Source organism: Plectropomus leopardus, chromosome 17 (assembly GCF_026936395.1).
Source record: "Plectropomus leopardus strain MGB_pleo_1.0 chromosome 17, ASM2693639v1, whole genome shotgun sequence".
Lineage (NCBI taxonomy): Eukaryota > Metazoa > Chordata > Actinopteri > Perciformes > Serranidae > Plectropomus > Plectropomus leopardus.
The window spans coordinates 28,355,001-28,379,931 of NC_142192.1; the positions used below are offsets into that span (position 1 = coordinate 28,355,001).

Consider the following 24,931-nt stretch of genomic DNA (forward strand, 5'->3'; position numbering starts at 1 on the left):
GCTGCTAACGTTGTTCATGTTTACTGTGGCCACAGAGCCGATCAGCATATTTTCCGATATCTGGGTGGCCTGCGGAGAGGAGCAGAGGGCGGATTGGGTGTCTTGTGCGAAAAAAAGGGAGCGGTGCGGATAGACATAGTGAGCTTGAAACTTTTCCACTAGAAATAAATTCAACGCCATAACTGACGCTGGACTTCCTAGAACAACTGTTATTTTTTTTCCTGCGTTGTATCAAAAAACTCGCCTCCTCTTCCTCCTCTTGTTATTTTCTTCCTCTTTTTCATGAATCAACGTGGCTGTGTGAATTATTCCGAGGGGCCTGCTCCTTTTGGACTAGTTTGTGGCCACATATTGACACTTTGTATCTCTTGTATCTCGCTTGCAACAATGCAAACGACGACCAGGTTGGATACAAAGTTACCGGGGCAGCTTTAGGTGTATTTTCTAACGACTGTCACTTTCGGATGGGCCAAACAAACCGACTTTGTGTGCTGTTTTTGTCGCTGTGTTGTGTGTGACTGTGGAGTGGATTCACAAAGTTAACGCGTCCATCTGTTTGGGACATTTAACACAGTCATGCAGCACGGGGAATATGGGCCGTATTACATGGTATTAAGGGTTAATATGCCCGTTAAACCGGTTATTTCCCGGTGACAGGGAGTTGAGGATTTCTAAGCGGCCTTGTGTGTAGTCGAGGCCTGGTCGCTGCACGCCACGGCCTGCTGTGTTGTGGAGTAAAACTGGTAGTAATCGCGGTACTACGAGGGCTTGACACATACACGGTACTATCCAGCTAAACCAGAGGTGACGACATCACCTCCTGTAGTTTGCATTTTGTTCCCCGGGCCTTGTCTAGATAAGTTAACAGCTGTTATCTTCCCCTGGATTATGATTATGTCACTTCTTTTATACACCCTGGCCTGTTTGGAGTAGTGATCAGGTTGTGCACTTAAAAAAAAGGGTCCTCTGCAAATGCGAAACTTTTAAATGTGATGCAGTTTGGTGAGGATCAAAAATATACATTTAATACTGATTTTACAGGTCCACCGGAGGTTAAAATAACTATAAGGTTCCCAACCTTTTCCTCCCAAGAGACCCCTATTCTAGGATGAAGTCATGTAATGTGGTACACTTTTAGGTAGATTACTGAGAAAACATATGAAACTAAGAATACTATCATATGTAATACTTTTATAACTTGTTATGGATCTCTGCTATATTTCTGTAAAGAAAATATGTTGCTAGAGTTGCAATGATATACTGGTTTTGTGTGAAAGTTGACAATTATCATACTGTGTATATTTGCTTATCTACAATATTAGGGGAAAAATACAACTGACGGGAATTTCATTTTAGTAATTTTCAATAGGGGAGACTTTTAACACATACTTCCATTTAAAAAATTGTTTCAACTTTTAATTATGGTGATAAAACATTTGTTCAAGCAAAACAAACTTTTGTTTTCATTCCTTTAAGGATCATCTGACTGATAATAATAACATTTCAATATTATTGTGATAGCGCGAAACCACAATATTTTCTGAGATGGTTATCATGCCGTAAAAATCTCATTGCGGCCCTTTAATTAGTCACTTAGTTTTTATTTTGGTGTCATGTCAGTTTGGATCATAACATATGGAATTAAAAGACACCATCACAAGGAAAAACCCAACCTCACTTCGTGGATATGTTCAGGTAAAATGTTACAGTAATGTGTGTTTGTCTTTTAAATGGTTAAGTCCATTTATCATTTTAGTCATTAATTCATGAAATCATATATGTAACCTAACTATTCATTAAAAAAGGATTGTCCATCTTTTCTGCCATGCTTTCTAGAGCCCAAATTATATATCGGTCAGATGATTTTAGCGATGTTGGCCCTTCACAGATATATCGATATTGGCTTATGTGTTGTCCGATATGAACGATATGAAAAGTTTATTTTTGACAGAACATAATTCAGAAAAACATAATTCCACTGATATCATTTTTGAGAATAAAGTTTATTGTTAAACTGTTAAATATCCTGCCTTTATTACACATGCCCAATATGTAATACCTCATTCGTCCCACTTAACCTGACATCCCACTTTACCCGACTTCACCCTTTCCTTGAGTAAACTGACAACTCCCGACTAAGTGACATATTTTATGGATATTTCATACTATTTTCAGTGATTAACATTAACAGAACAACTAATAAACTGTACAATTCACCCAAACAGTGAACATAATAATTGCAGGAACTCTGAGAGATCTGAATACATTTTGAGCAGATTATTTATTGCGAATATTAAATCAAACATGAGTTTTCTTGATATTTTTTAGGAACTTTTAATGTAATTCTTTGTATTATCTTGTTTTAATTTCTAATAATAAAACATACATAAAAAGTTTTTTTTTTGCACAGTCATTTTTTTCTTTTCCCTGATGCTCGGTTGTTACTCTGTTAGCTGTTAGGTTGTTTTAACTGTGCGCTTCTCCAGCGCAGGATGAGGCTGTTTAACAGAAAGTGAAGGCTCTGTGGATGTAGCTCGTGCTCAGGTCTTCATAGATCTTCTTCACTTTTTATCCCTTTGCGATTTAAGTTTATATTTTAAACAACCTTAACTTTTAAAATAATAATTTAATTTTGTTATCTGCACAAATGTAAATGAAATGTTGAGATATAGATCTATTTTATGTATTTAAAAATTTTTTAGACCCCTTGTATTCAAGAAGACCCACGGACCCCAATGAGGCTTTGGTGACCCTTAGTTGGGGTTGGGACCCTGAGGTTGCGAACCAGTGCTTTAAGAGACTGAGAGTTCACCTATATTTCCAAGTGATGGTGAATTCATGGGAACATCTGGGGAGGACATGCAGTTTTCTTCCAGCATACACATTCTTGATACAGTGATTAGTTTTTGCTTAGGGACTGTTTGTTATTTATGGTAGAGGAGGGGGTGGTGGAAAAAGGGGGAGGCATGTCAAAACATTTTTTAAGCACTTTTAAGGGACTTCTGTTTTTTTTTATTTTGCCTTAGGGGAGGGACGTACAACTTTAAATGGCTGTATTTTGTATTTATTATGTTTTATTTAAAAAAAATTACACCACTTATCATAGCCAGGATCTGTAAAAACAGAAATTGTTGTTAGGTTTTCAAATTTCTCACAGTCCTCAAGGACATTATGTGTGACCACATAACCACTGTGATCTTTAAATAGTGATATTTCATCAAAATCACATTAATTCTACGTTTATAATTTTGCCACAAATAAACCTTTTGTACTAACTAACAAGCATGTGTGAAAAGAGTGGAAAACTGAGGCTTTTATTTCAACTGTGGGATTTCATCTTCAAGTTTTTCAAACATCAAAGGGTACATCTTTAAAATGTAGGAAAAAAGGAAAAATATTTCTTTCTCAAAAATCTCAAAAAGAAGTATTACTCCAGCCACCCACTTCTCTGATAAATAAAGAACAGTCCCTTCATCTGTTTGTGTTGTAGCTCAGTACGGGTTGAAAAAGTGATTAATCAGTGACCTTAAACTGGACAATCGCTTTGCCAAACCAAATTTTGCAACCAGAAAAGCAGCAGCCCATGTTTTTGTCACCTCGTCTGACTTGTATCAGCCCGATGCTGCTGCCTTCAGTCATGTTTACCACGCTTTTGTGTCAACCTGTGAAAGCTTTTCTGCAAATAAAATATGACTGAACTTGCTAACCCGCATGTGTATGTATACCTGATGAGTGTATAGTGCTTCAGCTTTGATCAGTGAAACATAGGAGACCTCCTATAGCTCCCATATGGACTTCCTCGCTCCATATTTCACAGAGGGGAGCTCGAGTTGCGTCAGTTTGTCTTTAAGCTGTTATCATTAGGCCCATGACTCTGACACCAGCTGTTGTACACAGTGCACTACTGAGTAAACACACGTAGCATACCTCTATCGTGACCAAGTAAGGCCGGCTGCCAAATAATTTTATGGTGGCTGCTCTATGGCTGTCTGTCCTAAATAGGGATTTACATAGAGCACAGTGGCAGCTATTAGCTCCCTAGCTCTCGGTGTGCACTATCAACTATCATCACATAGATGTTTGCTGTGTGTGTGTGTGTGTGTGTGTGTGTGTGTGTGTGTGTGTGGCCTTGAGACAGGCAGCATTCATCTCTGAAAATGGATTTCTCTGTAGCCCATATGATGTGGCAGATATTAAAAGGACCTGAATGAATGCGCAGACAAACAGGAAGGCAGCAGAAGGGAAAAGAGACGAGCAGACAGAGAGAGAAAGAGACTGGTGGGAGGACGGATGTAAAACAGGGACAGACAGGCCGACATGGAAGTTAACAGACAGTCAAACAGTCGACTGACAAGTTGACATGTCTCGAGGTGCATGATAGACATCAGTCCAGAACATTTTGACAGTGGATTTCTCAGTTGGAGTGAGAGATTTCAGAGAGACGGCGCAGCATATAGGGGCTGTTTTTCTCTCCTCTTATACACTTGTTGTCTTTCTGGCACTCGTAGCTCTGTGGAGACTTTTGTATTGGAAGAAATGAGGCGGCAAGGACCCGAGGCAAGTCCCGCGCGTATCAGCCGCACAGCAAACAAACCAGTTAAATGACAACAGTCGCCCCGTTCAACAAGTCAGCAAAATCAATCTGTTTTACTTTCCGAAACGGAGGCAGAGCTGTGAATGAGTCCGGTGTGGAATAGCAGATATTCTGAATGACTCTGGCATGGCTAAGAGCGATACTGAATGACTCTGGTGTGGAATAACAATTATTCTCTGCTTTTCTGGACGACTGCAGCACAAAATGAGGAGACTAAGTGGAAGGAGAGGATAGAAAAAGAGAGATGAGAGGTAGAAATCAATATCGGAGAGGAAAGAGAAGGCAGGCAGGGGATAAGAATGAAAGCGTAATAGTAGCAAAGAGTGAGAGAGAGAGGGAGGAATAAAGTAACGGGAAGTTAGGTAATGGTCTTCCACAGGAAATGGAGTTTGTAGGGGCGGATTGACTCTGCTTTGAAATACACAGATAAAGGTCGCCACAGAAAGAGAGAGAGAGAGAAAGGGAGGGTTTCAGTATGCGAGCGAAGAAGGAATTCCCCCGCCTCTACTGCCCCGGCCAAGAAGTAGTGTGTGTGAAAGAGTGTGTGTGCTCGCAGAAAGGCTTGTCTGGGCAAATTGCTTCTCACTATTTCCATAGTGTGTCGTAAGCCGACATTGTGTTTATCCGACAATATGGCCTCCTGTTTTCAGTATGTAGCAGGTATGGATGCAGGCCTTGTGTAATGTGAGTAGAGGCTGTTATGTAATGAATTCATGTGTAATGAATTTGTAGATGAGTCATGTTCGTTACTACTCTAGTACGATGGTGCATCATTTAGACGGGAATTTTCGAATTAATGTCTTATTTTTTTTAGGGTCACAAAGTCCTACTTTGCTGTGCTTTTATTTTGAATTACTTTAATGTCACTTTAAAGAGATAGTTCATATTTTTGTGGGTTGCATGAGGTACTTATCCATATATAGTTTATTACAAATATCCCTTTCCCACAAATATTAGCATGTGTACACAGGTTTTTAAACATGGGTAAACCTGCCAGATGTAGGCGATAGGCTGCATTCCCACTGTCAGTGAACACGGCGCTGCAGCACACAAGTCTGCCTTTCTGTCAGCTGGCGCGTGCATGTGTGTGGGGATTGTTTTGTTGGTGTGTCCGTGCGACATCACGGACAGGCAGGAGAACAAACTTTTCAGTGGTTTCTTCTCTTTCTATATTTCTTACGTACTCAGTCTGTCTTTTAAACTCAGTGCAGATTAATTTGGAATAATGTTTGAGCACAGCTTGGGTGGAGTGAATGGTAATTAGTGATGGCACGCCATTGCAGGTTGTTGGTTTAGGAGCTGAAATTACTGCATTGTGTTCCCATCAATGGCGATTGGAGCTGGAGGAGATATATACCAGTGTCTACTGCAGCCATTTGACCGGGGTATGAATACGGATCGTATGCATTGAAAGCCAGATTTTAGTGGGTGTACCACCTAACATAATCATTATCAGTTTAAGTATACTATATATTTGGAGTATTTTCGCCTCTTTACCTTTCTGTCTGACAGAAAGAAATGACCAAACACACAATCCAAACTAACCGTTTGAAACACTAAAGTCATACAATAACACAAACTAACTAACTGATCTAGGAAGCAGTAGACCAGTAGCTCCTGTGTTCACAAGGGTTGGGTGTTGTTTGAGCTTTTTTCTGTTCCCGGTGCCATAGCAATACTGGAGAGATGTCTCAAAACTCAACATTTATTTTGCTGTTATTATTACAGTAACTGATATGAAGTGTTACATTATTGTTGTTGGTTTAGGTTCTATTTATTATGTGAATTTGTAAACAGTGTTTTGTATTAATTCATATTACTTTAAACTGTTGAGAGGTAATATACTAAGTTCTGTGTTCAAATTTGCAAATAAAGTAAAAAAATCTGTTCTTTCATGTCGGTGACAGTCGTTTTGTGCTTTATTTTGAAAAAAAGTCATGATTCAGGCACCCTTAAATGGTTAACTGGTTCCATTTTAATATTATTGGAAAAAATTAAATAATACCCAACCCCTCTGAACACAGGAGCTACTGGTTTGACTTTGGTGTCTAAATGGTTAATTTGGATTCAACAAAGTTGCACAGAAACACAAACTAACTTAGTGACTGACGCAGCAGCAGACCAGCTGCTCCCATATTTAGCGAGCTAAAATTACTGTTTTTTTCAGTGAAGTCTGGTGGGTTTGATGAGAGCACAGATGGGAATCAGTTTAAATGAACTGTCAGACGGTGAAAATGCTCACAATATATCATACACTTAAACTGATATTGTTTTAGGTGGGACTTTTTTTTGGTGGCTAAAATAAGTTTTTCTACTGCCCCCCTCCACAGCAGTAAAGTGCTTGGCCTCCATGTGGGATTCCAGCTTACTTCTCCAAACTAAGGGCGTGCTGATTGATATGTACTGTTTGTAACATACTGTCTGTGGATAAGAACCTCATACAACCCCCCTCCAAAAAAATCTGAGCTATCCCTTTAATGTTATCATAGATGTTTGATTATGATTCAATCAGTCACTTTTCCTCGCAAAGCCATGCAGTTAGTTGCTATCTTTGGTGGTGAATGTGCTTTGTGCATGTCTGAATGTGTTTGCCACATGAGTAACCCACACTCCCTCTTTCTTTTTTTTCAGAGTCTCTGAAATAAGGTGGGCAAGTGCTGAAGTCGAAGACAAGACAGGATGAGAGAGAGAGGCCCCGGCAGAGGAGGAAAATAGAGAGAATAGAAAGGAGGAGGGAAGAAAAACGAGGCAGAACGAGAGAGGAACGCCAAAGAGAATCTCTGGGATAAATAAATAAAAAGACTTGTTTGGATAGATGAAAAGATGAAGCCGATAAAAAAGCAGGGCCGGCGCTCTCCTCCCTCCACGCGGGCCAAAGGGGGGAAGCGTCGCGGAGCGGGTGATGCCCCAGAAGGAGGGGAGAAGAGAGACTCGGACGAGAACAGAGACAGAAGCAGATCCCCGCAAAACCGAACGCCCTCCTCTTCATTTTCTTCTAATTCACACTCAGAGTCCTCGGACCCAATTAGAGCAGAGGGGGAGGGGCTTCACAGAGAGGGGCTGTCAGAGACGACACTTGTGATCGATTCTGGGAAGTTTCTGCCATCCTCGGATGATAGATCAGGGAGGGCGGCTGTGAGCAGCCACAGTGACAGTGGCGGCAGCAGCTGCAGTAACAGTAGTACACCAAGCGCCAACAACAGCCCGAACCCCGCCTCCAGCCGGAAAACAGCCACTTTCAAGGCCCGTGTTCCCAAGAAGAAGTACACCTCTGAACACTGCTTGTCTGGTAACCATAGCAACACATCATCCAGCACGCCACCTCCTCTTTCTCTGAGCGGTGGTGTCATCAACCACGGGTCAACAGGTTCAGGAAGTGACATCAGTGTCTCGCACTCTGACGGTCAGAGCAGGAGCCTGATGGACGACTTCCACAGCAGGAGCACCGGCAGGGAGGGGACACAGGACGGCTCCCCGGGACCCCCCACACTGTCTCTGGGAGGGGACAGGGAAAGGCCTGCAGGAGGGGAAGAGGCGAGAGATGCAGAGCGAGTGTTGCCTAGCCCGCTTCCTCGCTGTTCCTCAACAGACACCGCCAGCGAGCACTCAGCCGACTTGGAGGTGGTTGGCGACTCGCACGCCCTCAACCAGACACATGCACCTACGAGTCTCCCTGATGCGCTGTCGGACGCCCTCGCCAAAGGGCTGAAGAATCAGCGTGTCCTTGCCCGACAGATCAGAAGAAGAAGCGACGAGGAGGGAGGAGGCGAGAGGAGGGATGATGGTTCAGACTTGGTGTTCCGGGCCGGGGTAGTCCGTAAGGTCAGCGGTGAATTTGGCAGCCTGGAGGTGCAACTGAATGGCGAGAAGACGTTGTGTCGCTATCCATATCGACACGACAGCCCCCCAGGGGTGGTGGACATCATCCTTGATGCCCCGCCGCCTGGTGTCCATCCCATACCCGTTGGCACTCGTGCTTGTGTACCATTCGGCAACGAGGAGGGCAGCGAGGGTCATTGTCAGTGGTACCGAGAAGGTGTTGTGACTCAAGTGGACACGCACCCCGCAGTGGCCAACCGCTACCGCGTCCTGCTGTCTGAGGACAGACCACACTCTGTGGAGGATGAAGATGGTAGAGCTGGTACCCAGGCGGTGTGGGTCTCCCGACAAACGCTCCGGCTCCTGGTGCCACCTTGGGATCTGGATCTGCCGTCCAGCGGAGCGCGAGAAGGAGAAGAGGGCGGCAGAGAGAAAGAAAGGGAGCGAGAGGACAGGGAGGAGATAGACGTGGAGCAGGAGGTGTGTCGTTTGAGCCGGGGGATGACACCCGGGTCGGTGTTAGGGAGAGGAATCCCCTACCCAGGCATGGTCCCTGTTTCCTCCACAGCGGGACACAACATCAGCTCCCCAGTCACCCCGGCGTCTGTCCTCAGCCTGGCTCCGGGCCGAGAGTGGGACATCGAAAAAGACTTGGAGAGAGAGAGGGACCTCCAGAGAATACAGGAGAGGGACAGGGAGAGAGAGCGAGAAAGGGAGAACAGTGCAAAGCAGCAACAGCAGCAGCAACACCACCCGTACATGCCACTCACCCCCGAAGAGGACATGGAGGTGTCCCACTTTAACATGCTCCCAATGGGGGCCATGATACCCGGGGCCAAACCGATGGCAGTCCCCCAACATCGCCACATCGTCTCCAAGCCCCCACCTGGCTACCTCAATCCCCACTTGTCTGTGGTGCGGGGCATCGGAATCCCTTCTGCCCACCTGGCCTTGAACCCCCATCCCCCGCCGTCACCTGTCCTGTTAGGCCTCGACCCGGCAACTGCAGCAGCTGCAGCCGCCGGTGCCGTCATCGCTACCCCTCAGCTCCCGCCTCTCCCTCCGATCTCCTCCTCCACCGCATCTTCCTCCAGAGTAGAGAAAGCCTCAGCAGGAGGTTCTTCCAGTGCAAGTGGTGGCGGTGGATCTGGATCGGGTTCGACCTCCTCCTCCTCCTCACGATCCCGCACCCCGCTGACAGCCGCCCAGCAGAAGTACAAGAAGGGAGATGTGGTGTGCACGCCAACAGGCATCCGCAAGAAGTTCAACGGGAAGCAGTGGAGGCGGCTGTGCTCCAGGGAGGGCTGCTCCAAGGAGTCCCAGCGCCGAGGATACTGCTCCAGACACCTGTCCATGAGGACCAAGGAGATGGAGGCCAGTGGAGGCAGCCGGGAGCGAGGCGGCGCCAGCAGCACGGGGACCCTGACGCCGTCTGATCTGCGGCTGAGCGGTGGGAGAGCCAGCTCAGAGTTTGACTGGGATGAGACGTCACGTGAAAGCAGCGAGGCCAGCAGCCGTGGAGGAGACTCCCGCCCCCGCCTGGTGCTTCCCTCTCTGCTCCCCCAGGACCTGTCTCGTTTCGACTTTGATGAGTGTGAGGCAGCGACCATGCTTGTCTCCCTCGGAGGTTCCCGCTCAGGCACGCCGTCGTACTCCCCCATCTCCAATCAGTCGCCCTTCTCTCCTACCCCATCGCCCTCACCCTCTCCGCTATTCGGCTTTCGTCCTGCTAATTTCAGCCCCATCACTGCTCCTGCCTCGCTTACTACACGCCGCCAACGCCAGCTCAGCGGCACCAAGATGAGTACGCCAGGTGTTGAGCGAGAGCGGCACCTGTCTGGGATCGTACCCACGTTTCAGACCAATCTCACTTTCACAGTCCCTATGAGCCCCAGCAAGAGGAAGCTCGACTCCCACCCGCCCCCTCCGCTGCCCGCCATCCAGGACTACCAGACCAAACCGGAGCAGCAGCTGGTGGGCATGGGGGGCGGCATGGTGGGAGATCCAACCCTCGGCCACAGCCCCGCTGCCTTCAGAGTCCTCTCCCCGCAGAGTCAGCCCACAACCCCCTCCTCCCTCTCCTTCCCTCGGCCTCGTAGCGCCACCAGCAGGCCGCCATCCTCCGCTGCCTCCACACCTCCTCCGATGCTGGTCTCCCCGACTCCTCCCTCCCCGCTGCCCCAGGAGCCCTCCCCACGCCGCATTGTGCCCCTCCGTGATTCCCCAGTCATCGTCCGCAACCCGGATGTCCCCCTGGCCAAGTTCTCAGACGGCCCGTTAGGGAGGAGAGAGAGGAGCAGGTCCAGAGAGCACAGCCAGCCCCAACACCCTGCTCCCCCGGGCCTGCAGGTCCCCGTCCCCATCAACGGGGCCACCACCAACGGGGCGGTTCTCCTGCGCAACCCCACGTCCACACTCGTCCTGGTCACCTCCAGCTCGGTAAGAAAGTCCCTATGTTTTGTTTTTGTGCAGTATGATCATGTACAGTATAAGGATGAGCCATGTGAATAAACGTTTACGACAGTACGTGTAATCTCATAACAGCAGCACAGTCATATTATATCATCGTCGACTCATTATAGCAGCTGTACAGAAAAACTGTGTCTTTGTTAACCCATGATATATGCTGTCATATCACCCAACTCTTGTACAGTTTGAATTAAGTGCTTTTACGAGCTTAAGGCCTTAAAAAACCTCCATTAAATAGTGTGATAAATCTTTAGTCAGGAGAACAACAACGTTTCTTAAACGCTCTTTTGTTTGATGCCGTGATTTGTTGTTGGTTAAAGGTTGATCTTGCATCCCGTTTCTGTCTATACTGATTTTGATTTTTTTTATATAGTTATATAGTTATATAGGGTTAATATCTTTAATATCAAATAACTTTGTCAGTGATTGAGAAACTCGAAACCTTGAAAGTAAACTGAAGGACCGCTCCACTGAAAAGACACAACAATTTAAGCATGTCTTGATGCATTTTTGTGTGTATGTTTCGTACATTATCTTTGGACATTCTTCTTGACGCAAGGACAGTAGTTTTACCATTTATGAGATATTGTTTATATTTTATTGTATTACAAATCGATGGGTACTCAAAGCAACTTTGGGATGGCGCATTTTTGTAGGTGGTTCCCTCATAAATCTTTTTTGGATTTTGGATTATTGCAGAAAATGAATCCTGTGGCAAAAAAGGAGTTTATGAGACTTGCATGTTTTGTTCAGTTAGATAATCTTCACAAATGATCACCACTTTTAGGATTTTTAAAGCCTTGATGAAATCGCCAGAAATAAAAAACTTATGTCAGGCTGTTCAAAAAAAAGTGCATTATGGTTTCATTATTTAACATCGTAACTGCAACGATGCTATGGTGTTCTGTAGTCTTATAAATACTTGTTAGCAACCATCCTTTTATAGACACCTAAAACCTTCAGAGTTCATGAATGGGGTCTTTACTGTTGTACTTTAAGTCATTGTACAAAACGTGAAAGTCTCTTAAGCTTGTGTAAACCACAGACCATCTTTAAGGCCTCTAACAAAAAAACATTGACTCCGAGACAAGAAGTTCCAAGATTTAGGACTCATTCCTGTAGCACTATATTAGAAAATAGATTCTTATCTCACTTGGTTTTTATCTGGTTAAATACAGGTTGAATAGAAATGTAAAAAGTTTATATTTTTAATATCATATAATGACTATAATAGAACTTAAAGGTGGCCCTCAGAAGTTTGTGGCTTTCTCCAGCTCAGATTCACAGCAGTCTAATTAAGACTCAGAGCCTTTAAAATGATCTTAGAAACCTCTGAAACATCTCCTGTTCTTATGTCAGTTAAGTAACATGGAAGTAGTGTTATAAGCTGTGTTGTGAGGACTTAGTGTTCAGAACAAATGAGTTAAAAGCAGAGAAGTGGATCTTTTAAGTATTTAATTCTCAAGATATAATTTTAGTTAAATATAACTTTAAAAGATAATTTACATCTGATATATCATTGCTATGAGTCAGTTCTTTGCAATCACTGAAATGTATTTTTTTTTATTTATTTTATTTTCCATTTTATGTTATGCAGTCTCTGCACTAAATATTTATCCTAATTTTATCTTACTTTTACTAGTATTATCAAGTGGATTTTATCCATTGGAAGATGCATTCTATGTATTGTGTTGTGATTTTATTTTATTTTTACATGCAGGTGTTATTATGTCTTTTTGTCTTTTATGGGTTTTGATGTGAGGCACTTGGTGCATTTAATTTCTTTCTTGTAAAGCACATTGGGCTGCATTTCTAGTATGAAAGGTGTAGAGATATAAATATAAAGTTTATAATTATTATTAAAAATACTTTATTGATGTCTCCTCCCAGTCGCTGACTCCAGCCACAGTGGGCCACGCTGCCCTCTCCAGCCCCTCCACCCCCGGGTCCATGTCCACTTCATCGGGCTCCATTCTGTCCTCCTCTGGCTCAGGAGGCCGGGAGCGCGAGAGGAAACCCGAGGGACACCAGGACGCCTCCGGAGGCGGGCTGCCACAGCCAGTAGCCTGTCACCCGACGCCGACCGCCCTGCTGCCGCTTATACTGCCAGCTGAGTCGCCTCACCCCGCTCCACGCAAGCAGATCATCATGGGACGGCCGGGGACTGGTGAGTAAGGACACGGGGAGGGGTTGAGGGATCATCCCGGCGCCGTGGCTTTGACCTTTGTTCATGTCAGATACGTCTGCTGAGCTACACTTCTGCAGTACTGTGAAGTAGGAAGGGATGTGCAGGCTGAAGCTTGTATACTCCAGCCCAGTCATTCTCGCTTTCATTATCTCTCTAGAGTTACAGGAGTGTCATCGAAGTGCTGCGCTATGACTCATATACACTCTACTATTGTTTGCTTGCAGTGGAAGAAAGTTGCCACATTCACAGGATGTTTTTTTTGCCCCTGTGATTTGCCCTATAAGAGCATTTTGACCTTTAGGCAGCATTTTTTATTGGGTCATTAATTGATATTTATTAGGCATGTTTGTGCCAAATCCCCTATTTTCACAAAAGAGGGTTTGTTTCATATTGAATTAAAAAATAGCGTGATAAACAAAGTATTAGGAAATTTGTGCTGCTTCGGACTGCTGCTCTAAGAAATGCTCTTTTTTCGACAGTAGCGTTCAGTTAACTTAATCAGTGGCTCCTTTAAAATCAGCCACGGTGTGCGCTGCGTTCATGCATTTCATACTGAAGACAAAAAAGTAAACCCACAGGTGGTAATTTGTTGACATTTTGTGAACATTAATCTTGACAAATCTTCAGCAAAGACCAAATAAAACAAAAGAAGACGTGGCAATGACGTGAAATGATAAAGCCTACGCTTCCTGTCTCCTAAGTGGGCCCGGTCGTCTCTCCCCCGCATACTGTCACCACATTTTGATGTGTTGTGAAGGTCGTGTGCAGAGGTGGACTCTTTCGCCCCTCTCCAGTGGCTTTGATATAGAGATTTATATTGAGATCAGTAAATTATTATTTTTTAATAATGTTTTTACATTATCTAGGTCAAATGTGATCCCTAAACTGTGCAATTGCAAAAATGTGCAGCCTATAAACCTAAAAAAATATTTTAACATTTAAAAAAAAAAAAAGTGCATCACATGTCCATGGCTTAGCAGCTTTTCCTCTAAATTTTGCCGAACGCCAATAATGATGGCTCACTCGACTAGCAATGGATTGGAAATCCAAGAAAAGTAAAGTCTCTGAGGAAAATTCTGTTTCATTACAGTGTGAACAGATTTTTTTGCTTTCACTGCCTAGCTGCAAAGTTTAAGCACGTTTGCGTTTACACTGCAGACAGTAGGCTACTTAAATGTGGGCAAGGTTGTTACCAGATGATAATAGCTGCATCACTGCTCCATTCAGCTCTCGCTGTATTTCCTCGATGTTGCAGGAGATCATCTGCAACTTGCTGATTGTCCACTAAACAGGGTTACGCAAAATTTTCAAACCTAAAAAAGAACAGGCTGGAGTGTTTACAGTCTCTGTCGTAATCGATAGTATATTTAAAAATAGAAGGTTTGTGGTTTCCACATTAAATCCTTGTAAGGCAAGAGTGTCAGTCTCTTTCTATTTCTGTTGACCAATCAACGGAGTGCAGTGGTTTTAGCTCTGTCCTTTTAGTATCCGATAAGTGTGCTAGGTGCCTGAACTAAGGGGCGATGAAATAATGGTACAGAATGAAACTGTTCTGTTGGCATTACCCACAACTTTTGACATTGGAAATGCAAAAATAACTGATTTAATGTGTTATGAACTGAACTAGACCGAACTGCTTAGTGGAAACAAGGCCCAAGGTGTCCTTTCTGAACTCTTTGGCTTCAGTCCTGCATGTAGATATTTTTATTATTGATTGTTAATTTTCCTCATAACCTTCCTAAATGAAACCATCAGCTAACTCTCTAAAATATGAGGTGTATATTTAATGTCACAGGGATCATGTGGGGTGAAAAACAGGGTGATGTTACCCTTGTCAGAATTTTGTACTCCCTCTTACAAAGTCTGCATTTGGGCAAAAATCAGTCCGCTTTGTGTGCACTCTGTTGGATGTAAGAAAATTGGCCACTGAGAGAAAAAAAGAGGTGTTTGGGTTAATCATATACTGTGTGCTTGTTTCCATGCCAACCTTGCGATATTACAGCCCAAACTCAGAAATGTTACTTTGAATATAGGAATGAGGAGGATAGTTTCCATTTTGAATTGCATGGTGTCATTTCAGCACAACACTTATCTAAACCTGAAAACTTAAAGTGTAATAAATGTGCAGGAATTTGTGTTATTGCAAAGAGAAATTGGCAATTTTTCAGTTTCACTATAAATACTGTCATTTGATGAAACAAGAGATTGTGTTTTAAGTCAGCAGGAAACATGGCGTGGTGCAGCTGCTGAAGATTTCTGTGAAATGTAGTTTCAGCATGAGAATCTTTGACTTGTAAATTTAAATATTTAGTGTTTCCTCACTCTTTTCTGATTACATGATCATTTCTTGATTTAGTTCAGGCGACGTCAGAGTGAAACCTTTCTCCCCTGAGGCGTGAAGATCAGAAAAGGTTTGATGCATCAGTTGCACAGGCAGACCTGCTGCTCACTATGTGTAATTTGTGACTCAGTAGTGTGTGTAGTGTCAGAGTTATTGAGTGTGTGTGTGCAGGGGGTGCCACCCTTTTTCATATCTGTGTGAGTGGGGGTGTGTGTGTCTGAGAGAGTTAAGGGGTGTTTTACTGAAACTTTGAAAAGGGCGAGAATATTGACATGTCTGGACGTGCAAGACTGAAAGCAGGAGTGCAGAGAGCAACAAGGACATTCACACCTCCTCCTCCTCCTCTCACTCACACACACACACACACCAACACACACACACACACACACACACACACACACTCATTTCACTGTTCCAGACAATCAACAACCTCAGACAGGGCATCAAGGGCAGGTCCAGCGTGATGTGAATGTGTTTCATCACTCTCAGCAGAAAAAGGAGTAATCATATTGCCGGCGTGTTGTCATGGATACGCGGTTTCCACCAGTAGAATTAGTGCAGTAAAGCGTCGAGGCCTGAGCTGATTACCGGAGCGCGCTTTTATTCCTTTCTCTCTCACATCCCTCGCACTGCTGCTACTTACAGCCACCTGCCTCTGTAGCGTTACGTTTCCTCTGCCATACATTTTTAAAAACACCTAGAGCCACAGCGAGCGCAGAAACAAACACAGGCAGAAGGCAGTGGAGGCCCCCACGGCTGAGATCTCTCTCCTAAATATAGCCCAGCTCAAGTGCAGCTGCATTAGCATCACAAGTTTCATTACTGCGCTCTTTGAGTATGTCTGCAGCCTTCAGAGGAGGAGAGATAAGAGCAGCTGAGGTCCCGTCTTGTAACGCAGCTCAGGAACTGTATTATTGCTCCTGCACCCACAGGAGAAATTATTTCAAAGTGGTGGTAATGTGTGGTCAAAGGACAGGTGGATATCTGCAGTGGAGGAGCCTAATATCTCCACCTTTTAGACAGCTGTTCAGCCTGCCAGGTGTATCTCTTTCTCCTCGCTGCTCGTCGTCACTGTCAGCGCTTCAAGTAAACCAATACAGACGTTTGGTTATCTGTGCTGTGTTTCTGTCTCTGATATTTTTCACAACCTCGCCACTGTCAGTGCCTCCCTGGAATATTCATGCCTCGCCTTTTCAGGGTGTCAGCAGGTCTTTTAAAAGTTGGAAGATTTGTTTAGCACCTTAAAGGATAAGACTGTGATTTTTATTTTTCGTTCTGTCAACAAGTCTCATGAGAAGTCAGACACCAACACTCATTATGTGTACATGATGTTTGAAAAAGTCTTATTATTTTGTTAGTCAGACTAAAACTGGTCTTTTAAAATACATGTAAACTTGTTAGTTTGACTGAAATCGGACTAAATCAAATTTTTTGAAGTTACACTAACTCACCCAGATAATGCAAATGGTTGTCGAGCTCCTCTGTCATGTAAACACCTCGTTCTAACTTAAACTGGCCCAGGCGTTGTGCACGTGCTCCTAGTCGCTGCACCGGTGTCCCTCGTGGTTAGGGATAGGGGCTATTCGTTATTAATGTGGAGGGGTAGGGGGTGCAAAACAGGTCAGGCATTAAAAAAAAAGATTAAGCCCTGAAGAGGTACTTGTGTTTTTAATTTTGGCTTATGCCAGGGACATTCAACTTTAAATTGCTGTTTTTTAATTTATTTTAAATTAAAAAAGTCAGACCCCAGCCACCCCCCTCTGAAAAATAAAGTACAGTCCCACGGCGCCGACATGGAAGCTAAGCGATGCACTGCTGTGGACGAGACTACAGCAAAACACATTTTAGCCGCCCCCCCAAAAAAACCCTTACTTATTAGTTTAAGTGTACACTATATTTGAATATCTGCTCCTTTTAACCTTCCACAACAGCTGATGAAGGCAGCGGTTGACCAGAGACTCTAGAAAGTCTGTTTTTCTCAAAGTCTGTTGTTTTTGATGTAATAGCTTCAAATCCCCATCGCTAAGATCTGTCGGACAGCATCTTACAGAGGTGGAAATATTGTAAATATGGTGTATACTTAAACTAACCCTAACCCTTTTTTAAGGTGTCTTAAAAGTAATCTACGAAGGCAGAGTTTGCTCAGCACCTATTGAATATATTTATGGGACTTGGAGGTTTTCTACCCCAAAATTGTTATTAATAAAGTCTATTACACTTACCTGAAAGAGAGCGTATCGCCACCATCTGTGGCAGAGTGGGACATACTTTCATCAATAGAGAGGGGACACAGAATAATACAAAGGGACACACAGGCCTTTAAAAGAGAGAAAAAAAGAAAAATTAGCTCACCATATAATTTACATTTGTTTTTAATGGTGCGTGAAAACACGTTTGGTGCTTACGTGGGTAATTACTGGAGTCGTTTGGTGTCAGATTAAGTCAAACTAAATTTCAGTGGCCATGCTCATTGCTAGAATTTAAAATGTAGCCCAGTCCAAAAGAGGAAACAAGTATTTCAAGCTTTGGCAAAAACAGATAATACTTGTCTGTGATTGGTTTATTTTTATTTTTGGTCTTTTCATTGAATTTGTTGACATTTCACAAAATGTCACATACTACAAGTTTTTTTCTTACAGAATTTCAGTCTTACACAGTTATATTTGGTTGCGGCAGAGCTGGAAAATGAGGCAGATTGAATAGTAATTATGTGTATGTGTTTGACCACAGCTGTGGGTGGAAGCAGTAAAGAGCGTTGATTTTGCACTTCCACCAGATGACATTCTGACTCTCATGCATCTTTGCTGTTAAATTAACATGCAACCGTTTTAATGCGGTCTTGACCCTGTAAACATTTCCTGTTGTTGTCATTCAAATTAGCCCCAGAACTGTAATTTTATACACTCGGCTGGAAACAGTCTGTTTCTGCCAGCATAGTTTCTTCGTTTTCATTGTTAATTTGGTTTTAAATCCAAATCAGTATAACACTGAAACAGATTTTAGCTTTGTACTTTTGATTTTGGAATCAAATCTTACAGTTAATACGATTGATAATTATTATTGCTTTTCATTTGCAATCTTTTTGCACTCTTTCCAAATTTTTACTGCAGCTGTTGCACAACAATCTCCCTCTGGATAAAGTTTTATCTTATCTTTTTAAAACTATGAAACCTGCCAACAACCTGCTATTGACTGCCAAGTGGCCTCACAGAACCTTCAAAACTTTTACATCAGCTTTTGTTTCTGATAGTCTGTCGTACCCTCCAAATGACACTTAATTTAATGAGAATGGAGACAATCCTTTGAACAAAGCATCTGGCTTCAGGCCCTTAAATTGCCTGATATCCAAACTGCTGATCAGACCAATTATTCTGCAAATATTAGCTTCTTGCAGTTAGATAGGTATCTATATCTGTATATGTCAGCCGATGAGTAGCAAGAAATAACTGTTGAGTTGATTCTTCAATTGCAAAATGTCTCACTTAAACCCCTCTAACACTCACTAATATTAGGCTTTTTTATTTAATGGGAAAGCTTGTTATCGGCATTTACTCTCATGTCAAACCACTGTGCAGTAGTCACAGGTATTTATCTGCTTTAGCTCGAATTGTTTAAATCGGCAGCAATAGAAATATGACCGTCCGTCCTCATCTGAGCAGTGCATCAACATCGTTCAAAATTTAATTTAAGAAAGGGACTAAATAAGTAAGAGATATTAAAAAAAGGAACCACATTAAATATTTGCACTGGCCTCCATGCTGATTACTAACAAAACAAAAACAGAAAGTCATACTCGTCTGCTGCAGATCCGTGTATACTGCTCAGGTCTGCTGGCAATGGGAAAGGAGTCTATCACCAAGATTGAACATCTTTTCCCACATTTAAAAACCTGCACACGTGTTAATTTTGGAAGGAAAAGGGTGTCAGTGTATATCTTATTCTTATTATGTATGTTATTCGTTTATGTTAAAACATCACTATCATCCTTAAAAATCCAATATCAGTCAGGGTGTACTGCAAATGTGTCCTTGCACTGCAGCAGTATATCTGCATCAGACCCGTAGATGGTCAAATAAGGAGAAATGCAAAAAGATCTACCAGGATACTCTTTACAATGAAGTACATCATCAGTGCTATTTCTGTCCTGCCCGCTTTACGAACACAACTTCTGGCGTGTAAAACATTTGAATAAGCCTCACTTCCTCTGCTGAAGTTCCCCATGTAACCAGCAAACTGCCAGTAAGTAGTGAGGAGTGCAAAGGTCAGAGCACAGTGATAATAATCATGTGACACCACAGTCTGCATTCAGAAGAGAACGTCTTGCACGGCGTGAACTGAACATCCAGGACATGTTTACATTTGCTTCGTTGTCTAGCTCAGCAGTATCTGAATCTCCATTTTAGATGAGCCATAGCTGGCGAATGGTTAGCTATAAATAGATCATTTTAATACTTTATTATAAAATTATTAATGGAAACTGGACATTGCAGTGCTGCAGCAGAGTTCATAGCCAGTTTATTTCCACCAGGCTAGACCTGTGTGAGGAATACTGCAGTCAGGGGAGGATCGGAGGGTGAAACTGAGGCTGAAATCTTCATTATATAATATATTAGAATTTATATATTGTATAAATAAATGTACAGACACTTAGAGTGAACTGCTGCTGATAATACTGTGAACTTTTCCACTGATTCCCAAAGTACAAATATCCAAACGTGCAGTAATGACATTAGCAGTTATAGTAGTGGTTTCAAGCTGCAACAACTAATTTCTAATCTATAATTTGTTTAAAGAATTAATAATAATAATAATAATAATAATAATAATAATAATAATAATAATAATAATAATAATAATAATAGTAATGATGATGATAATTATTGTTATTATTATTGAAAGGCCTTGTATAGCACCTTTCTACTCAAAGATACTTAACATGAAATGCAAAAAGAAAATAAATACAAATACATTTAAATTTGTTGACCATTAAATTAGTCACCAACTAATTTGGTAATCTTATAATCAATTCAAGTTATTTTATTAAGAAAAAAATGTATCTATTGTTTTGGTTTCTTTACACTTCTATGACAGTAAACTTAATATTTTTAGGTTGTGGACAAAACACAACATTTGAGGGCAATATCTTGACCTTTAATAATTCTGTTGATATAAACATAACTAAACATGAAATTAACAGCATGATGTCAACTAAAACAATATAGAAATATGATTAAAATCAGCTTAATTTTCTCCCTTCATTTGCACTGTGGTCTCTCTACCACTTTGTCCTGGCCTATTTGACGTCTGCTTTTTTCGGATCAAACAGTTCTGGGGACTCCCTGAGAGGAACTGCCCACTGGTGAGCTCCTCTGAGAGCCACAAACCTTCACAGGCTTTTTCCCCATTTGCATTCGCACTGCCAAAAGGAACACTGATGTGACGTACTGAACGCCTGTAATTCCTCTTGTGCTGGAAGAGCACCTACTTTAAAATAGGATCTGATAAACGCATCAAAACGACAATCCTAGAACTACAAAAGTAAAAATATAACAAGCTGATTTTACTTTACTAGAAATCTAGGGGCGCCTGGTGTGGATAGAGCAGCGCCCCATATATAGAGGTTATATCCGCGCTGCAACAGCCGCAGGTTCGATTCCAGCCTTCGCCCTTTGCTGCATGTCACCCCCTCTCTATCTCCCCCCTTCATGCTCAAAACTGTCCTGTACATTAAAGGCAATAAAAAAAAGGCCCAAAAATAACCTAAGAAGAAAGAAATCTAGGAAACCTATTGCCTTGACAAATTTGGGTAAATATGATATTAGTCTTAATTTATATTTACTTGATACCTAATTGTTGAGTTTACTTAAAAAATATCTATATATATACTTAATTTTGTGAGGTTGTCGCCACTTAAAAATGAAAAGTTTACTAAAGTTTTAGCAACTTTAGTAAACCAAGTTTAGTGTGCTGTCTGTATTCTGCTGGCTGCAAACTAGTCAATCATATTTGTTTTTCCTTAAATATGTTAAGAGAGCAAAACTCGCAGATCTCTTTGTCATGATCAAGTCCAGTCAGACTAACGTGGTTTACTGCAGCTGTTAACAAGGGCGATTTCACGTGTCATTTTTAAGATGCAGCAACTTCACAAAATGAAGTAAATACAGCTAAATGTTAAGTAAATTTAAGAATTAGATACAAAGTAAGCATGAATTAATAGTTATTTTCCATTTTCAAGGCAATCATTTTCAAAGATTATTTTAAGTCAGATCACTCTGTCGGGTTTTGCAGTGAATCAGTCCGAGTTCCAAGTAAAAACTAACAGTCCTGAAACTGAACTGAAATCAAAACCGAAATGAAAGACAAAATCAGAATAAAAACTGTAATCACTCTGCTCTGCCGTCTATCTTGTCTTGAAATGCAGACAGTTCAGAGCGTGAAGCTCGGCTGCTGTCTAGACGGCGAGTAGTCTGGAGTCTGGAATCTCTGTGGACAAAATAACAGGTTCCCTCATCACATCACACCACATGACCCCTCAACTCTCATTATCCTGAGGGACCGTGTGTGTGTGTGTGTGTGTGTGTGTGTGTGTGTGTGTGTGTGTGTGTGTGTGTGTGTGTGTGTGTGTGTGTGTGTGTGTGTGTGTGTGTGTGTTGGAGACAGGGGCAGAGTAGGTGACTGAATACACAGCTCCATTCATGGTCCTCAGCTTCTATGAAAGTGTAGTTTTTAGTAGCAGTTTAGATCATCGCTGGCTGACGATCACGTAGGATTTCACATGCTGCCAGAGGGCAGAGCGCTACCTTCTGTCTGCAGTCCATGATACTGAGACGGATAAACATGATGACATTTCTCTCTCCCTCTCTGTTTCTCCCTTCGTGTTCCCACAGTTTGGACCAACGTGGAGCCTCGGTCGGTGCCAGTGTTCCCTTGGCATTCGCTCGTCCCTTTCCTGGAGCCCAGCCAATCAGGAGCGGCTGCCCAGCCTGCTGATGGCCAACAGCTTGTCAATCAGAGCAAAGGTAGAGAATCACACCCCACTCCTTTTACCCAAAAATATGGATAAATGCTTCTTAAAAACAAGTAGTTCCCTTTATATAATAATCATAACAGGAAGTGGTTTGCAGGGATTCTGTTTCTGTTTCTGCCAAAACACTCAAGTACAAACGTTGGTCGGACAAACCAGCAGCCAAGTCAGTGTTTCCCAAAACAGTTTCGACTGAGATGAGAATCAGCACAGTTGGTGTTCACACCAATATAGTTCCAGTAACATTGTTGATAACACTATTTACTGACTGCAGTGCTAAAATTTAGTCAGAGTCTAATTTTGACTGCTGGAGACAGTCCGTAATCTTCCACAGTGATTAGGCCTTATTTGTGTGGTGTATACAGATTTAACGGTATTTTATTTTTGTTTTGTCTTATTCATTTATTTATTTATTTTTGGTGTTTTTTTTTTTAATCTTGTTTCATTGTTGTTTATCATTCAGTCACTTCCTTTCCTTCCTTTCTGTATCTTATCTTATTTTATCTTATATCTAATTATATTATATTATATTATATTAGACTATAATATATTAGGAATTTATCTTTGTCGTTTGTCTTTCTTTTTTCTGTTTTAGAGCTGCAGCTACAGATAAATTATATAGTTTATTATATGTCATAGAATAGTAGATACATTTTCCAAGAGGCCACATCATCACATTAAAACACAAAAAATTTAATTTTATATGTAATACATGACAAAAAAAATGAACATTCAGATTTAAGAGACTAAAACCAAAGTGTTGTTGGCATTTTTGGTTGCAAAATAATTGTAAGGATTGATTATTACAATTGTGAGTGATCATTTCAGCTCTAGACTTTTAAAATAAAGTAACCCATTTTTTGAGAAATGATGGCATCCCGTCACAGCTGTGTCACATTATCGAACATAAAAGTAAACAGACGGTTTGCTATTTAAGGATGTGAATTAGCATTAAAAAAAACATTTTTTTTTTTTGGGCGATTTGTTTTAAGAGAACACCACACTGTATTATGGTTGCAGCTGTTACTGCTTACATGGTTAACCATGATATGAAAATTTAGGGTAATCATATCATGTACAGGTGCTGCAAAGAAAAGATCTCCTTTCCTCCGCAGCTGCCTGTCAGACTTTTTACACAAACTTCCGCTAAAAAAAAAACTGGTTTCAAGTTTTGATTATAAGTGTTTGTTAAGCCAAAAAACGTATCTGTTTTAATTACTTTACAGGTCATTGTAACTTATAAAATGAATGATCTATTATTATTATTATTATTATTATTATTATTATTATTATTAATATTAATATTAATATTAATATTAATATTAATATTAATATTAATATTAATTATTGTTGTGTAATACCATGATATTTTCCTTCTTTGAGCATTTTTCCTATCTAAAAAAGTGCACCAAACACTAAGGCAGCTTTTATTTATTTACATTTATAGAGCACATTTCATTACAAAGAAACCCAATGTGCTTTACATTTAAAAAAGGGACATTAAAAAAACATCAAGCGCATGCCACAGTATGGCATAACATTAAAAATAACAACATATATTATTCATCTAAGCACACAACAGTCAAACACACACTCATACTTCTGTTCATAGGATATGTCTGAGAAAAGAGAAACTTTACACATACACACACACAACAATGTTTATTAATTTTTTTTAAAAAAAAGGTAAAAGCTAGCTCAGTTATGATGGCCTAAAAAACCCAAGCTGCTCTGTTTAAAGTCAGTAAAAAGAAAGAAGCTGCAGTAAACATCTGCAGTTTAAAAAACACTGTGTCACTTGTGTCACAAGATTTGTAAAAAGTAAATTAAATGACAAAATATTTTTGTAATGTACAGATGTGGTTACTGAGCCATTGAAGGAACATTTCCTTTATATGTTCTTGTTCTTACTACTGCAGCAGATCATCACTTAGATACAGTCAGAGTTTCTCACACCTCCCACGGCCGGGATGAAGCTGTCCATCAACAAGTTGCAGGCGGGGAAGCCCTGCGTTCACACATACAGCACTGTTCTCACTGTCATGAAGATTTTCACCAACTGACATTTCAACGGCTTTTATTTTCCAGAGCCTCGTTGCGGCGTGGCACTGGTGAGCGACGGGCGGCCCGGCCCTCCAGACCCAGAGAGGGGATCGCCGTCATGCCCTCCCCCGACCAATGACAATCCTCCTGCAGACAGGGGCGGGGCTGACAGTGAGACAGAGAGCGATACAGACGACCCGTGAGTACAAAGACGCTGATTCTGTCCTCCTCTGTAGTTTTATCATGGTGCTCCATGCTCTGATTTTTTCCCACAAATTTCTTTTTTGGCACATAAATGTAAAAATTTTATAGCAGAATACAAAAGTTTAGTGCTCGGCGGTGCACTCTTTGTTGGTTGCCAAAGTTCAGAAATGGCTACAACGGATTCAAGAGAAAAAGAGACACACAAAACAAAAGATTTAGTTTAAATTGAGGTGTAGAGTAGCGCTGCGT

General features: G+C 41.8%; 1 protein-coding gene across 3 annotated transcripts in view; it reads left to right on the forward strand.

The window, feature by feature from the left end:
* Positions 1 to 24,931, forward strand: part of cica (capicua transcriptional repressor a) — a 53,179-nt gene that overhangs the window by 253 nt on the left and 27,995 nt on the right. For 2 of the 3 annotated variants that reach the window (XM_088089912.1, XM_088089914.1), the window contains exons 2-5: positions 7,226 to 10,852; positions 12,773 to 13,049; positions 22,299 to 22,430; positions 24,524 to 24,677. In XM_088089912.1, coding sequence (XP_087946038.1) covers positions 7,418 to 10,852; positions 12,773 to 13,049; positions 22,299 to 22,430; positions 24,524 to 24,677 — 3,998 coding nt within the window. In that variant the 5' untranslated portion in view covers positions 7,226 to 7,417. Of the gene's footprint in view, positions 1 to 5,131; positions 5,279 to 7,225; positions 10,853 to 12,772; positions 13,050 to 22,298; positions 22,431 to 24,523; positions 24,678 to 24,931 lie in introns of those variants that run through there. The other variant, XM_088089913.1, reaches the window with a different exon arrangement.